This window comes from Camelus ferus, chromosome 2 (genome assembly GCF_009834535.1).
Source record: "Camelus ferus isolate YT-003-E chromosome 2, BCGSAC_Cfer_1.0, whole genome shotgun sequence".
In the NCBI taxonomy this organism is placed as follows: domain Eukaryota; kingdom Metazoa; phylum Chordata; class Mammalia; order Artiodactyla; family Camelidae; genus Camelus; species Camelus ferus.
Window position 1 is genome coordinate 29,762,072 of NC_045697.1, and position 15,936 is coordinate 29,778,007.

Below are 15,936 nucleotides of genomic sequence, written 5' to 3' on the forward strand. Positions count from 1 at the left end.
AACCCCAAATCCCACCTGAGATCGTCAGAGAACAGCGACTTCTTTGGTTGCCATTTCCTTTCTTCTTCACTGAGAGCGTTCTCCTGTGCTTAAAATTTTGTTTTTCAAAGCCTTCCATTCTTTTAAAAAAATGCTTTTCCTTTTACAGCCTCTTGTCTTGAAATTTTACGTGTCTTTTCCCTGGACCTGTTTCCTAAAGTCTCTGACAGCCTGCCTTCTCTGTGTGTTGTATTACAGTCACATCCCCCAGGTCTCCACCGTTTCCCCAAGACCAACCAGTTCTTCCCTGGGAGTCACATTACATCAGCATTACTAATAGAATATCTGCTATATTTCAGACTATGTTTTATTCTAGGCAGTCAATTAAAAACGAACCTCGGCGCTGGTTTGATTTAACATGGAGGATGAATTGTCTAAGGTCAAATGCAAACTGCTGCTGGACTGGGGAGACATATATTTATATTCGTATTAAATATATACCTGTTGAATTTGGGATTTTTCTCCATGCTTCACAGACCCCCTAAGCTTTCGGGTAATTAGGACGGTCCAAAGCGTGGGTTTCCAGAAACTTCGCAAAAAATTAGACTCCATCAAAAGGACTGCTCCACACATTCAGGGAACACCCACCAACAAAACCCATCTCCACAACCGCCAGATTATCTCACCAGCAAGTGAGACTGCAAGGTTTGGGGGCTTGGCTGTACCACTCCGCGCGGCGCATGGGGGGGTTCGTGCCCATTTGGCTGCGACTGACCGTTTCCCCTCGCTTGGTTTTGCCCCTGCTCCCCCCGCGCAGGCACCCACAGTGCGTCAGGCCGGCGCTTTATAGTGGCAGACTGGGCGGCTCCGTTCGCTGTTTTTCCTCTTCTCTGGGTCGTGTCTCCTTTCAAGGTTCGCGAAGATGCAGCTTAAACCAATGGAGATTAACCCCGAGGTGAGCGTCAGGTGCATCGTTATCTGGGGAGCGTGGGGCCGAGGGTCAGCTTCCTTCAGGTAGCTGTATCGCGGAGTGGTTTTATTTTTGTATTTTTCTTTGCATTTGCCTTTCAGATGCTGAACAAAGTGAGTGACGTCTCACGCTGCCTCCATCCCCCTCCCCCGGGAGAGCCGAGGAAAAGGCGCCCACCCGCTCCCGCTGTTTCGCAAGGACAGAGCGGCTCCCTGCGTGGTCGAGAGGCGGTGGGGCTGGGGCGCGGCCGGGGCGCCCTCCCTTTGCCTCTGCCTCTGCATCGGAGGCGGCGGTGACTGTGAAACCAGTTGGGGATGGGATGGAGGAGGCTTCGCCCAGATGCGAGCCCGGGGCCGAGCTCCCGAGGGCGTGGCGCGCGCCCCGCGGACTCGAGTGCCCGGGCGTCGCAGGAGCCACGTGTGGGCTGCGCTTTGTGCTGTGTCATTGCGCCGGCTCGGGTTGGGGGCGGGGGCTCCTCCCAGGCCCGGGTCGGGGCGCGAGGATCCGAGCCCGCCCTGCCTCTCTGCCACTTGCGGGTCTCCGCGCCTGGCCGCCTTATTTCTTCTCCGCAGGTGCTGACCCGGCTGGGGGTTACCGGCCAGTGGCGCTTCGCGGACGTGCTGGGACTGGAGGAGGAGACTCTGGGCTCGGTGCCAGCGCCTGCCTGCGCCCTGCTGCTGCTCTTTCCCCTCACCGCCCAGGTAGGGCGTGGGGCCTGGGGTGCACAGGCCCTGGACTGTGCGCGCTCCCCCAAAGCCGAGTGAGGCTGTGAGGACAGTGTAGGCCCCACTCCCGTCCTGGCCTGGGCGCCCAGACCTGGTAAAGTTCCCTGTTCTTGTGGGGGATAGAGGGAGAAACTCGCACTTGCAGGGTATCAACTCACTGGGGGTCCTGTGGTAATAAGAGTTTATCGCCTCCTCGCTCATCCATCCAGCATTGCCTTAAATTTGGAGGAGAAGCAGCATCTCTGTTCCGTTATGCCAGTTATCCTGGAAGACAGTTCATCCTGTTCATGAGTGCAGCTTGAACCTCGGCTTTTCTGAGCCTTCCACTCCAAGGGATGGCTGGTTGTTTTCCTCTAAGGGCTATGATCTGTCATTTTATTGTTTGGTTCTCAGACTCCCACCTTGCTGTAAAAAAAAAAAGGGGGGTGGGGTGGGCTTGCCTAAACCACAAGAAAGCAATAGGTTCTTAGAGAATAAAAATTCTCTACCTCCACTGCCTGGGTCTTTAGTGGACTCAAGGGTTTCTTCCCACCCCTCCACTCCCCACAATATGCAGACTTGGTTTTTAGCCTCTCCAATGTGCTTTTCTAAAAAGCTTAATCATTAGTGTATGGTTCCTGTGTGGGAGCCCCCTATCTCTCTTGACTTCTTTCCTCTCTGACCTTGTAGAAGTGAAATAGGTGGGTATTTAGTCCAGTCTTGGAAATACCTTTTCATTTCCCTTTAGGTGGTCTTCCTCCTATAAATAAATGTGCATGGATATATGTACCTCAAACACTGAGCTTCGGATATAAAAAGGTAGCTGGGATGATCCATCTCTTGGATGCGTGGAGTCCCACTAATTAGCATGGCATTGCCTACTCCAGTTGCTGTCACTTGAGCCCTGATTTAGGAGTGGTTGAAATTTGCTTTAGCCAAACTTGGGTCATTAGCATATGAGGCATTGTTCCAAACGCAGAGTGAGCTTAACTGAAGTACCATCCTAAGGCTGGGTATTCTAGAAGCATCCTCAGTAGTTAAGCCCTGTGGGAAGTTCCAGGTGCACCTCCTAGAAAATGGGCTAAGTATTGTTGGTTAAAACACATTAAAGCTATTAGGATAATCCCACCGACCTTTTTTATTGCAAAGCCTTTACTTTAGGTGAAAATGGAGCTGCTAAATAATTGCTAGTCAAATTAGCTTCCCTTTTGGTCAAATCAAACGCAATTTTGTCTCTCTCATGTGAGCCTCTCACAGAGCTTTCTTGTTAGAGGAACCATGATGACTCGGAGGTTTTTGAGCAGAGCACTCAAAGGCAAGGCCTCTGGGAGGCAGTGGTGCACCGTGTTTATCTTGCAAAACCCCACTGGTCTTGTGCTGGATCAAGCTGCTCTTGCTTAGAGAACATTCTAGCTTGAATGTTTTGTTTTTGAAAGCACTCGATACTTTGTCCTTTAGCTCCAGTTCAGTCCCTTAGATTTATTGAACACCTGTTCTGAGACACAAGCTAAATACTGAAGCAAATTCAAAGAACGGTCGAGGTTTATAGGTTGACTTCCAAACGAGCTTATGTTAATGTAGAAAGCATCTAATTCTGTCTAAGAGAATATTATGAAATCCTAAATGAACTACTTCTAAAACATTTTAAGCAATCATGAAATATGCACAGAAGTGTCTCCAGGCAAGAGCTCAAATGGCTCTAAAGGATGATGCTACCCCATTATAAAAAGTTAAACCTTAGAAAAGAGAAAACCTTTGTTGATGAGTAACTCAGTTCAGGGGTCCAGTGGGTGGGTATATGATGCTGAAACTTTACCTCCTGGTTGGAGTTAAAGTTGATCTTGTGGAACAAGAGAGCTTATTCCTTGAGTGGTACCACAGACACAGGCTTAAACTTCAGTTCCACATACAGTGATGCAAGGTTCTCGAATTGGAGATGTATGTACTTCAGGGGTTCTGTCTGATTTATACTGATTATAAGAAATTGGTGTTTCTATAGCATCAGCCCCCTGCCTTTAACTGAGAAGTCATGCCTCTAAGGTTTTTAAAACTGTTAGTGAAAGGGCCACACAAGTCCACTAAATTACAGAGAGCTAATGATGCTTTGAGCAAAACTACCTCTGTTCTCCTCGAACTGTATATTTGGCAGAAACAAACAAGTCACATCTTCCTCTTGTAGGATGAGGAGTTTTTGTGAAATCACAGCCCAGCACACTGGACCAGTTGTCTTTCCTTTCTAAAGACGGATGAGGGAATAGTTAATTTCTTTAAATTGCTCCTTTCTGTAGTTAAGTCTTGTTTTGTTTTTGAAGACACGTATACTTGGACAGAATAGAAGAACAGTGAGCTATAAACTAGCTGATGTGTGTTCAGTTGACCAAAGCTTGATTGGAATGCCTGTGTGAAAAATAGCCATTGTTAGTGTGAAAGGAAGAAAATAATGAACTTGACTGTTTTTCTGACTTAGGACATCATCCATTTCCAGCTAAAAGGTTGCAGTGGTGTCTAGACAGAGCCTTGGGTGATATCCAGGGCCGTCCCTGCACTGCAGCATCAGGATGGAGTCTCAGAGCCTCTCGGAACCCCGCGGGCTCGCGTGGGTGTAGGAGGCAGACAGGCCACTCCCTGGGCACCAGCCAGCCCCTAGAACCCCACTTGTGTTTCCATTTAGGTGCTAGAACTCACTGTGCTGCCATCTGTTCTTTGCATTTTCATTTTGAGATATACAAATGTTTTTTACGCTCACAGCATGAAAACTTCAGGAAAAAACAGATTGAAGAGCTGAAGGGACAGGAAGTCAGCCCTAAGGTGTACTTCATGAAGCAGACCATTGGGAACTCCTGTGGCACCATCGGACTTATCCATGCAGTGGCTAATAATCAGGACAAACTGGAGTTTGGTGAGTGTGGGTTGTGAAACCAGTCATCCTCTGGTTGACCTCTGGTTAACTGTAATGCTTCCTTCCAGCACCCCTAAGGGGCTATTCAGTAAATTGTGGCCTTAAGTTTTTTTGTAACTTACCCACACAGATAGAATCAGTGGGTGAATTCTCATCGTTCCTCTCTCTTGAGGAAAGGAAAGTCAGTTTTCCAAGAAGCGGGGTGTGACGTCCTCCACCTGGGAAGGCAGAGCAGGTGATAACGCAGTTGTGCGCTGCTCCCTGCCTGGACTCTTCCACATGCAGACAGCAGCCTTCGTGTTTCTCACGTGCTCCTGTTTTATTCTCAGCAATTCTGAAGGATTAGAGATGATGTTGAGCCATAAAATATCTGCTCTTAGGACCTGTCTTTATGGCGCTGTGCCTCATAAGCAATAGGAGAACCGAAGTGGCCTAGAGCAGCTGGACACAGTGGGAGAGTTTCTGCAGGGAGGCATAGCAGCCTGCCGAATCCCCAAGAGATCCAGCTGTGAACAGAGGCGGGCCAGGGGTTTTAGCTCACCTCCAGTGGATGCTGTGGGGGGTACAGAAGAGACGAGTCTCAGCGATTAAGTTGTCAGAAGCACAGTTAACAGCACCAAAATGTATTAAAATATATGGCCTTGTGTGTAATTTAGGCCGTGGGTCAACAAACTTTCTTAAAAGGCCAGCGGGGAAATCTTTTAGGCTTTGAGGGCCATATGGTCTTTGCCCTCGTAGTACAAAAGCAGCCATACACAAGATGTAAAGTGAGAGATATCACTTCATCCCAATAAAACTTTATTTACAAAAATAGGTGGCAGTAGCTTGCCAACTCCTGATTTAGGCAATGAATGGGGGTGGCTGAGTACTGAATACCTTCAACTAACAGTCCATGTAGGGCTTGTAGCAGGTCAAATGCTCTTTAAAGCACACACACAAGGGAAGTGTGGCCAAGGCTCTACTTGTGGTACACTTTTGAAATTTAAAAAAAAAAGAGGCTTGTCTGGCCATAAAAATCCTGATCTAGAAGTTGCTTTTCCAAATATTGATTCGACTGAGCCATATTAAAAAATTGTAGCTTGATCCTTTTTATTTCTTCTGTATTGAGTATCATGTTTAGGTTACTTGTTCCTGAGTCACAGAGTACTGTAACTCCTGTAAACACGGTCATGAGGGTGCCGAAGACTTCATCTGAGTCATAACCCTCCTCATAAAGTTAAGAGGATTCCTATAACTTCCAAATTTTGAATTTAGGGCTGAAAGTTCAAACTGAGGCCTATTAAAATGCAAGTTGCTCTCGCCCTAACTAGGTATTCAGTATCTCCTAGACTCATCCACCCAGAGCAGTGCCAAAATGCTGGTGCCAGCCATCAGCCGGGCAGTTGTGTCTAGGCCAGACTGTTAGCTCTTTGCATGTCTATTTAAGATCTTTAGGTTAATGTCTGCTGGATAACGATATTACTAAGATCGTATTTTCTAGTCTGAAATAAAAAAAATCTTGGTTTGTGAACTGTTACTGGATTAGAATGCTACTATTACATCATGTATGTAGTGAACATTAATTGTGCATTGCTAGGTGCTGCAGATAACAGCAGTAGACAAAAGTGCCTGCCTTTATGGCACCAAAAATCTCAAAATATGTGTCACAAGTGGGTAAGTGCTGTAGCCGAGGTGGTGAGGGATTTGAGAGGTGAGGGTACAGTGGGAGGCGAAGGGGTCGGGTGGCAGGAAGGAGATGGGAGGAAGAGCTTGGCACTGGAGGAACAGAGAGTTCTCTGGCTTGGGTACAGTGAGAAGGGAGCGGTTGGAAGAAGAGGCCAGGGAAGGACGGACAGCTTATCCACACCCTAGGAGGCTGTGGTAAAAATTCAGGTCATCAGACGTCAAATGCGATGGCTTAAGTCAGCAATAAATGTGTATCCATTTGCGTCACACCTATACTAATATATGCTGTTTTTTTTTAAGAGGATGGGTCAGTTCTGAAACAGTTTCTTTCTGAAACGGAGAAGTTGTCCCCTGAAGACAGAGCAAAATGCTTTGAAAAGAATGAGGTAGGAAGAGAACTTCTAAAACATTGATTTTTTTTTTTCAATAACTCTTGAGGTTTTTGTGCTAATTACTCTCCTTTCTGCAGGCCATCCAGGCAGCTCATGATGCTGTGGCACAGGAGGGCCAGTGTCGGGTAAATGCACGTTAGAGCCAGGCTGCCTGTGTGTCACCTGTGTTTCCCCTGAACTGTGTTCAACAGTCTCTCATGGAACCCAGCAAATACTTTCATCCAAGGCCGAGTAACGCTAGAAAATTTTGCCAGAATAATGGCGTTGACCAGACCTGGTCGTAAAAATGGCTCATCAGAATATTTAATTGGTGGTTCACACAGCTTGAGTAAATTCAAGCTGATGGTGTTTTATTTAGATCCAAATGAGTCTAATAGAGTGAGTAACATCCCTCTTCATAATGGAACATTTCAAGTACTCTCCTCATGGATTGTTGGAGAGTAAGATATACCAGTAAGGACTAACATTTTCTGGACAACTTAAATGTACCATTAATCTGAACAGAGCCTTCCTGTCAGCTGTTAGATTTAAGCCGGTGACAGTGCTTATATAAGTACAGTTGGCTCTGCCGCTTTCTGGTCTTGACCTTGTGTGAGGTGCTTATGCTCCCTAAGCCTTAATTTCTCCAGTAAAAAGCAAGCCATAGAGTTCTGAGAGTTACAGAATGTCTTCTTTCATGGTCTTAGAATAGGGACTATTATATAGGAAACAAATATTAGCAATAATTTAAAAAACAGGCAAGTCACTTCAAGCATATTCCATTTAGAGAATTTATTTTTAACAAATTAAGTTCCGCTTATAAAAATGATATTGCAAAATATGTGTATCGAACCAGCAGGTTGTAGACCTTAAACTTACACAATATTATGTCCTTACATCCTAATAAAGCAAAAAAAATTTTAAATGTATAATACAGTGGAAAATAGTCATTTTCAACGACATGTCTTGACTCTTCAGGTAGATGACAAAGTGAACTTTCACTTCATTCTGTTTAACAACGTGGATGGCCACCTCTATGAACTTGGTACGTTTCATTCCAGTTTTAGAATCTAATATAGCTGCATGCATTCTCTTAGACATAATTCCTCTTACAGTATTGGTGTGTGACTTTATGGTGGCGCTTAGTAGGTCTTCGCTTATAAAGCCAGAACAGCAGTGTATTCTTGTGGGGCCCCTAACCCCTTATCATACCTGGAGCACCTCAGGCAGCTGACCTGTGGAACGAATAATCTTAGTCACAAACCAGTAAAGAGAATTGATCAGCAAGTTCAAGGTGTATGTATTCAGATTTTCTCTTTCCACCTTCTGCTATAGCATCACCAGTACAGGGTTTCTGCCATCATCCTTTTCAGACAAGGAATACTTTTGGGAAAAGATAAATGCCTAAACATGACCTGGCTGTGTAAAAAGAATTTGGACGTGTTGGAGTAATTTCTGTTGGCTGGTGTGTGGCAACAAGAAGGATCATCCATCTTTATATTAAGAAGAATCATCTGCTTTGTATTAATGGAGAAAGGCAGCTGTGTTGTCTCAAATAAAGATATTACCTATGGGCAAGCGAGGGCAAAGAAAACTTGGGGCCAGTTAGCAGTCATTGAGGGGCAAATGAAATCTCAAGGATCCCTTTTCCTTGCCTCCACCTTCCCTGTACCTCAGACACTGCATCTGACTTTTGCTCTGTGGTCTTTCCCAAGATGGGCACCAGCCCTTCTATTAGGGTAGTTAGCTTGGGCTGATACGGTCTTGGTGCTTATACACTAGAATTGCCTGGGATGGATATTTAGGAACACTTGAACCTCATTTCCAGCCTGTTGCTTCATAACCAGCCTTCCCTGTGTGGGAATGTCAGTGGTATTTGGAAGAATCTAAAGCTTCCCTTTAAGGTGGACAAGCACGGTAGCCAGCTAACGTGCAGAGAAAACTGGCGTGCTTCTCTTTTTTGTTCTAGATGGACGGATGCCTTTTCCGGTGAATCATGGCACCAGTTCTGAGGACTCACTGCTGCAGGTAATCTTTGGAATCCATTTCCACTAAGGCCCACATTTCTTCAGCCAAATTGTCTATTCTAAAGTGCAAACCTTTTTCGGTACGGCTGGCACCAATCATCTGGGTTAAGAGCAGTCTTTTTAGGGCTTAAAGATCATCTTAGTAATTCTATCTACCTTATCTTACAGCAGATGGTTTTAGGCAGGGTCCTTTACAGCAGCCCTGAATAATCTGCATGTGCTGTCTTTAGGTCACACTTAAAATGAGCCTGAAAGCCATTGCTGATTTCTTTGTGGGATTAAGGTGACCATTGTCCTCTTGGCTAATTACATCATAGCCAGTGACTTGGACTCAGAGAACAGCAACCTGAGCCTATCCTATTCCCTTTCTGACTGCTGGATGTGGGTCAGTCTTGTAGGATACTGTGGATTCTGGTTGGGCAGTTAACTTCATGAGATTTTTCTTCCCACGTGATCCACTGTTACAGGTCAAGAGAAGCAAATTCAGAACATGCCTGACAAGAACTTTAAGATCTAGGGTCGCTGAGTAACCATCCTGGTACAAGTGACTGCAGAAACCTCTTTAAGTAAAATACTAGTCCTCTTTACCCTAAAAACAAATCTCTAGAGTTGAATCAATTTGCTGTTATAAAGGAAAATTCTTCATTGTGATAGAATAAAAAATGGTGTTGATATAACTACTTCATTTGTCATAATAACAGCTACATTTTTTTTGCACACTTCCTGTGTGCAGACTGGGGGTTGGCAAACTTTTTCTGCAACGAGCCAGGAAATATTTCAGTTAGGTTTTGTGTAGCATATGGGCTCTGTTGCAAGTATTCAGTTCTGCTGTGATAGCTCCAGAGCAGCCCATGGGCAGTGTCTCAGTGAATGTGTATGGATGTATTCCACTAAAATTTTGTTCACAAAAGTAGGCAGCAGGCTAGATTTGACTCACAGACTGCAGTTTGCTGACTCTGTGCTGGATGCTAAGAGGTAGTTAATTATTATTCACATTTTACAGATGAGGAAACTGAGGTGCAGAGGTAAGTGATGCCCAAGGTCAATGACAAACTGTAGATCCATGGTTCAAATCTGGACAGTCTGTCTCTAGAGTCTGCTCTTACCACTGCATAATACTACCTGTCTTTATAATAGACCTGTTTTGGAAGCATCATGGACATGATGACCTCAAGGTGCGAGTGGACCAGATTATGCCCTCTAGGAGGGAGGGTCACTTTCTCTAGTCTGCTGTCAGATACACCTGAGATCAATTAGAGCTAACTGTTAGATATACAGGGGTGATGAGAATAGTGGGGATTTGCAGGAGAGTCAGGATTCACTTATGGGAGAGAGAACAGAGGCAGAACTTCTGGTTATGACCTACTTGGAGAAAAAGACTCTTCTACAGAAGCTTCTAAGGTGCATTATTAACTCATATCTAACAGTATACCAATAATACAGGCACACCTCAGAGATATCGTGGGTTCGGTTCCAGACCACCACAATAAAGCAAGTATCACAATAAAGAGAGAATTTTGGGATTTTTTGGTTTCCCAGTGCATATAGAAGTTATGGTTACACTATACTGTAGTCTATTAAGCAGTATGTCTGAAAAAAAAAAGCACATTCCTTAATTAAAAATACTGTTAAAAATGCTGACCGTCATCTGAGCCTTCAGTGAGTCAGTCTTTTTGCAATCGTAACATCAAAGATCACTGATACACGGGTCATCGTAACAAACATAATAAAAGTTTGAAATATTGTGAGAATTACCCAAATGTGACATAGAGACAAGAAGTAAGCAAATGCTATCAGAAAAATGGTTCCAGTAGACTTGGTCCATGCAGGATTGCCACAAACCTTCAGTGCAGCACGATAAAGTGAAGGGCAGTAACATGAGGTCTGACTGCTCCATAACATGCGCTCCGAGTAGGGCGCCTAAAACTGTGAGTGGAATTTATGAGGTGTGGGAAGGTAAAACCTTTTTGTTAAAAAAAAAAAAAAACCTAATTAGAATCTTATTTACAATTAGCTGAATATAAACCAGCATCTTAATTAGTGAAAATTCTTATCCTAAGTAAGGCTGGTTCTGTATGGTTAGAGATGTTTTAGGTTGACAAAACTATATCCTGAATTAACTATTAAGTGGTGAGAAAATACATAAACTTAACCCAAGCATCTTAAACTTGAGTGAATCAGGTCACCGGCTGTTGTCTGTGTAGCGAATGGCTGTTGTCTTTAGAGGCACACCCTTAGTATTAATCTGCACCGTGGGTCCTAAAGGAGGGTGGATCTGGGGCAGGCAGGTTTGGAATATCAATATATTAAAAATTCTGATAGAATTAAATATGTAGATGTTACTCTAGATCCTCTATAGTTTTTCTGAGTGGTTCCAAAGCAGGAACAAAACTGGTGTGGTTGATGCTTCTTAAGGACCAAAACTCACTATTGAGTTGATTGTTAGACCTTGGGAGCTGATGTTCCATGACTGTTCTTTGTCACAGTATCCACTGTCTTCTTAAAGGTCTTACACTTAGTATTGTTGATGGGACTCTTTCCACTGGACTTTTTACAAATTGGACACAGTGATGGATGTTCTGATCGCAAGGCATTTAAACCCTAGAATTTGGCAAATAACATAGGGCTCAATTTTCTAGTGCCAGTCTTTGTAATCTGGGCCCTTAGAATTAGTAACACACATCATTCCTTGAGTTTGTAAGAATCCATCATACTGGAATACCAGGTATTTAAATTTTAAGCCTGTTGTGTAAAATGTTTACTTGGAAAAAAAATGTCTCTGAAAGTTTCTGTTAGAACTTTTCCCTTATGACAGAGAAGTCAATCTTCGGTCTTTGGATTTGAGGGAAAGAGCGCCAAGAGGGCAGTTTTCTTGTCAAAACCAGGCACAGGTGGTGGAAGCAGAGAGTTTGGTAGAAGTAATAAAGGAATCAAAGTTTCTGAGGCCAGATCTGTGATGTGGGTCATTGTCTTTCCCATCACTTCATTTTTTTCCCCCCTCTTGCCTCAAATTTAATGGAAAGTTTAAAGTCCGTCAGGGTGAACTTTGGGCATTAACAGGCCTTAGTGATACTGTCCCCTGGAAGCTTTCATTTTGAGCTGTTGCTGTTCAGACGTGAATTAATGACGTTCCTCCTTCTCAGGACGCCGCCAAGGTCTGCAGAGAATTCACTGAGCGTGAGCAAGGGGAGGTCCGCTTCTCTGCTGTGGCCCTCTGCAAGGCAGCCTAATGCCCCGTGGAGGGGACTGGCTTTCTCCCTGCGTCCCTTCATCGTGAAAGTATACCCCCCCTACGCGGTCCAGAAGCTTCAGTCCTCCCAGAGCACAGCTCTTCTCCTTCGGTTCTGCAGATAAGCGCCTGCCCTCAGCCATGCCCACGCACTCAGCTGTCATTGAGCAGTTTGGTGTCAGCCTCAGATGGCGAAGCGAGCCCCTCGTGTGTGTCGTACCTCAGTATCTAACGCTTTAATGGCTCCTTTGGTTTGTGTCTGTAAGTTAGGGCCTTGGATGTGGTCTAATTGTTCTTAAAAGGAATAAAACTTTTCTGCTGATAAAGAGATGAGCCTAAACTTTTCATTTTTTCTTTTACCTTCCTCTGCCCCTCCAGTATATCCCAAGTTATTTTCTTAGTAATTATATATATCTTGTACATAAGAACTCACACAGCACAGGTAAGAAAATTACCATTAAAATATCAGTTTACTGTGTCTCTAGACTTTTTCCTATATGTTTGTTACTGTGCATAACTGTAGATGGTTTTAAAAAATTAAACAGACTTAATTTTTGGAATAATTTATTTTTATTGAAATATAGTTGACAATACAATGTTAGTTTCAGATGGACAACAGTGATTTGACATTTAAATATGTTATGAAATGATACAATAAGTCTAGTAACCATCTGTCCCTTTAAAGTTATTACAGTATTGTTGACCATATTCCTTATGCTGTAAGAATAATTTTAGATATACAGAAAAATTAAGAAGATACTATAGAGTTCCCATATACCCCTCATCCATTTCCCAGGTAGCATCTTGCATTAGTATGATACATTTGTTACAACCGATAATACTATTGACTGAAGTCCAATCCTTATTCAGATTCCCTTGGTTTTTACTTAATGTCTTTTTCCTTTTGTGGGGTCCCATCCAGGATACACCTTAGGCTTCTCTTGGTTAAGACAGTTTCTGAGACTTTTCTTTTGATAACTTTGACAGTTTCAAGGAGTACTGATCCAGTATTTTGTAGGATGCCCCCCTCTTGGGATTTGCCTAATGTTTTTCTCATAAGTAGATCAGGGTTATGAGTTGTGGGGGGAGGAAGACCACAGTGGTAAGGTGCTAGTCTCATCTCATCACATCAAGGGTACATGCTATCTACAAGCCTTATCATGGTTAATGTTAACCTTGGTCACCTGGCTAGGTCGTGTTAGGTTTCTCCACAGTGACATTACTTCCCCCCCCCCCACCCCCCACTACATACTGGAAGGAAGTCCATGCGTAGCCAATCCTATAGGAGTAGGGAGTTGAATTACATTCCATCTTGAAGGTGGAGTATCTATATAAATTATTTGGAATTCTTTTGCAAGGCAGATACTTGTCTCTTACCCTCTATTTAATCATTTATATCAGTATGAACTCATGGGTATTTTATACTCTTGAGTTACGATCCAGTACTACATTTTGTTACTGAAATTGTTCCAGCTTTGGCCCTTGAGAGCTATTTCAGTTGGCTCCTGTGTCCCTTTGACATACCCCAATCAATGTGGGGTTTTGCTTTTTTTTTTTCTCCAGGATTTCTTTGCAGAATTAAAAAAAGTCATTTGTTAAACCTTACTATTGTATAGATAAGGATACACTAATATGTAATGTAAAGGCTTGCATTTGTTCTCAACAATTGATACTTGAATGTAACAGGTCTAATTGCTTAGAGTTGAAGCCAAGGAGGTGCAATTTCAGTTCTAACTTGGTGTGTGACTGCCATACAGTCACCTAGGAGATTGCCTTAGGGGAAAGTGATATGTGATATCATATAGTATTTGTCATTCTCTGTCTTATTTCACTTAACATAATGCCCTCCAAGTCCATCCATGTTGCTGCCAATGGCAAAACTGCAGTGTTATCACTGAGTAGTATTCCATTGTATGTATATACCACAACTTCTTCATCCATTCAACTGCTGATGGACAGTTAGGTTGCTTCCATATCTTGGCAGTTGTAAATGCTGCTATGAACATTGGGGTGCATGTATCTTTTTGAATTAGTTTTTTTTTTTTTTTTTGGCTATATACCCAGGAGTAGAATTGCTGGGTCAAATGGTAGTTCTATTTTTAGTTTTTTGAGAAATCTGCATACTGCTTTTCACAGTGGCTGCAACAATTTACATTCCCACCAACAGTGTACAAGGGTTCCCTTTTCTCCACATCCTCGCCAACATTTGTTTTTGGTGTTCTTTTTGATAATGGCCATTCCGACAGGTGTGAGGTGATAGTTCACTATGGTTTTGATTTGCATTTCTCTGATAATTAGCGATGTTGAGCATCTTTTCATTTGCTTGTTGGCCATCAGCATGTCCCCTTGGGAAAAACATCTATTCAGTTCTGCCCATTTTTTAATTGGGGTGTTTTTTTGATGTTGAGTTGTATGAGCTGTTTGTATATGTTGGATATTAATTCTTTATTGGTTATATCATTTGCAAATATTTTCTGCCATTCAGAAGGCTTTTTTATTTTGTTGATGTTTTCCTTTGCTGTGCTAAAGCTTTTAGGTTTAATTAGGTCTCATTTCTTTATTTTTGGTTTTATTTTCTTTGCTTTAGGAGATGGAGCCAAAAAATTGCTGTGATTTTTGTCAGAGAGTGTTCTTGTGTTTTTCTCTAGCAGTTTTATAGTATCTGGCCTTACACTTAGGTCTTTAATCCGTTTTGAGTTAATTTTTGTACGTGGTGTTAGAGAATGTGATAGAGATGACTGTGTAGTGCTTTCAACAGGCAAAGCCACCCGATGCTAAGTATCCCTCCTTTTTAACTAACACCCAAAATGTCCAATTGAGGAATATTTAAGTTACACATCTATTCAGTATCATATGGTCTGTCTTAAAGACCCAAGAACATGAAAAAAATGTTCATGCATGAAACTAGTGAAAGAGTTTTATAAACTGTTTGCATATGTGTTTAGAAAAGACAGGACCATAATAGCTATATGTTTACTATATTCTAAGTTAAACTTAGTCATCATGTGAGATTGGTATTATCCCCATTTTGCAGATAGAAAACTAAGGCACAGGGAAGCTTAAGCAACTTGCCCAAGGTTACCGGGCTAATAAAGGATGTTGTGGACATCAAACCCAAGCGGAGTGGCTCTGAGAGCCCATAATATTAATGATCATTGCTGGGCAGAGGTGGACCTAACTTTAGGTGAATGATAGTTAAGCTTTAGGGCCCAACACTTGAATGACCCCTTGCAATATCCTGGCTTGTGTGTCCTTGTGAAATTCACAATTTCTTAACCTGGGTCTGCTTCTGTTTCTGCGTGTTGAGATTATGGGTGATTTAACTTTATACCTTCATCTTCCAAGCTTTTTAAAATTGCATATTACTTTTATTAAAAAAAAACTTAAGTTTTTCTCTGGAACTGTTGTGAATGAATTAACTGAATGAATTCTGTAATGAGGTGCTGCTGGTTAATTTAGCATACCTCCCAAGTTTCTTCAATTTATAACTGAAGTCAGTGCAACTTACTTAGTCTTCTGTCTTCTAGGGGCTTCATTACAAAGCTACGTTAGAACTTTAAATAATCATCTTTCAGTCTCCAAAACCTCCACTTACTTGGAACATGTTCAGTTTCTTCCACGCCCTGCCCTGGTAAATAATGACTTGACATCCTGGCCTGGGAGTTGCTTTCTGTGTCCTTTGAATGATGTGATGTTATTAACTATATGTGTTATAGCAGTGAGCTGTTCACCTGTTTGATTCTTGACCTGGCTTGGCATCCACTAAGGAACAAGGTGCCTCTTGGTGGAGCAGTGAACCGTGGGCTGCTGTGGATGCCGGTGTGGTCGGGCAGTCTGGTGCAATCGTGTAGAATGGGACCGACAGGACCTCTCCCAGGACTGTGGGCTCAATTAAGCGACATAGAGCTCAGCACATAGTGAGCACACTCTCGAGCATTTCTATTAATGTGACATAAACCATTATAGGAGCTGAATGTATGTATTTGAATATTTATGAACAAAGGAGAAAGAAGCAGAGAAATCTCAGCAAATGAAGTAGTTAAGTTCTCTGTTAGTGTGAAATACCTGAATTTGGACAATTTAAACCACTTG

General features: G+C 42.9%; 1 protein-coding gene across 1 annotated transcript; it reads left to right on the forward strand.

The window, feature by feature from the left end:
- Positions 1–789: 789 nt before the first annotated feature.
- Positions 790–12,172, forward strand: UCHL1 (ubiquitin C-terminal hydrolase L1). Its single transcript, XM_006191755.3, has 9 exons — positions 790–934; positions 1,051–1,062; positions 1,522–1,650; positions 4,402–4,552; positions 6,518–6,603; positions 6,687–6,734; positions 7,567–7,633; positions 8,558–8,616; positions 11,759–12,172. Exons 1-9 carry the CDS (start codon positions 902–904, stop codon positions 11,843–11,845), a joined length of 672 nt encoding a protein of 223 aa, XP_006191817.1. The 5' UTR covers positions 790–901; the 3' UTR covers positions 11,846–12,172.
- The last annotated feature ends 3,764 nt before the right edge of the window (positions 12,173–15,936 follow it).

Bases quoted from the DNA above. Each gene is read 5' to 3' on its own strand.
- UCHL1 (XM_006191755.3), top strand. From the start codon at position 902: ATGCAGCTTAAACCAATGGAGATTAACCCCGAG. The intron at 1,651-4,401 runs GTAGGGCGTGGG...TTACGCTCACAG, and splicing joins TCTTTCCCCTCACCGCCCAG to CATGAAAACTTCAGGAAAAA. The intron at 6,735-7,566 runs GTAAATGCACGT...TTGACTCTTCAG, and splicing joins CACAGGAGGGCCAGTGTCGG to GTAGATGACAAAGTGAACTT.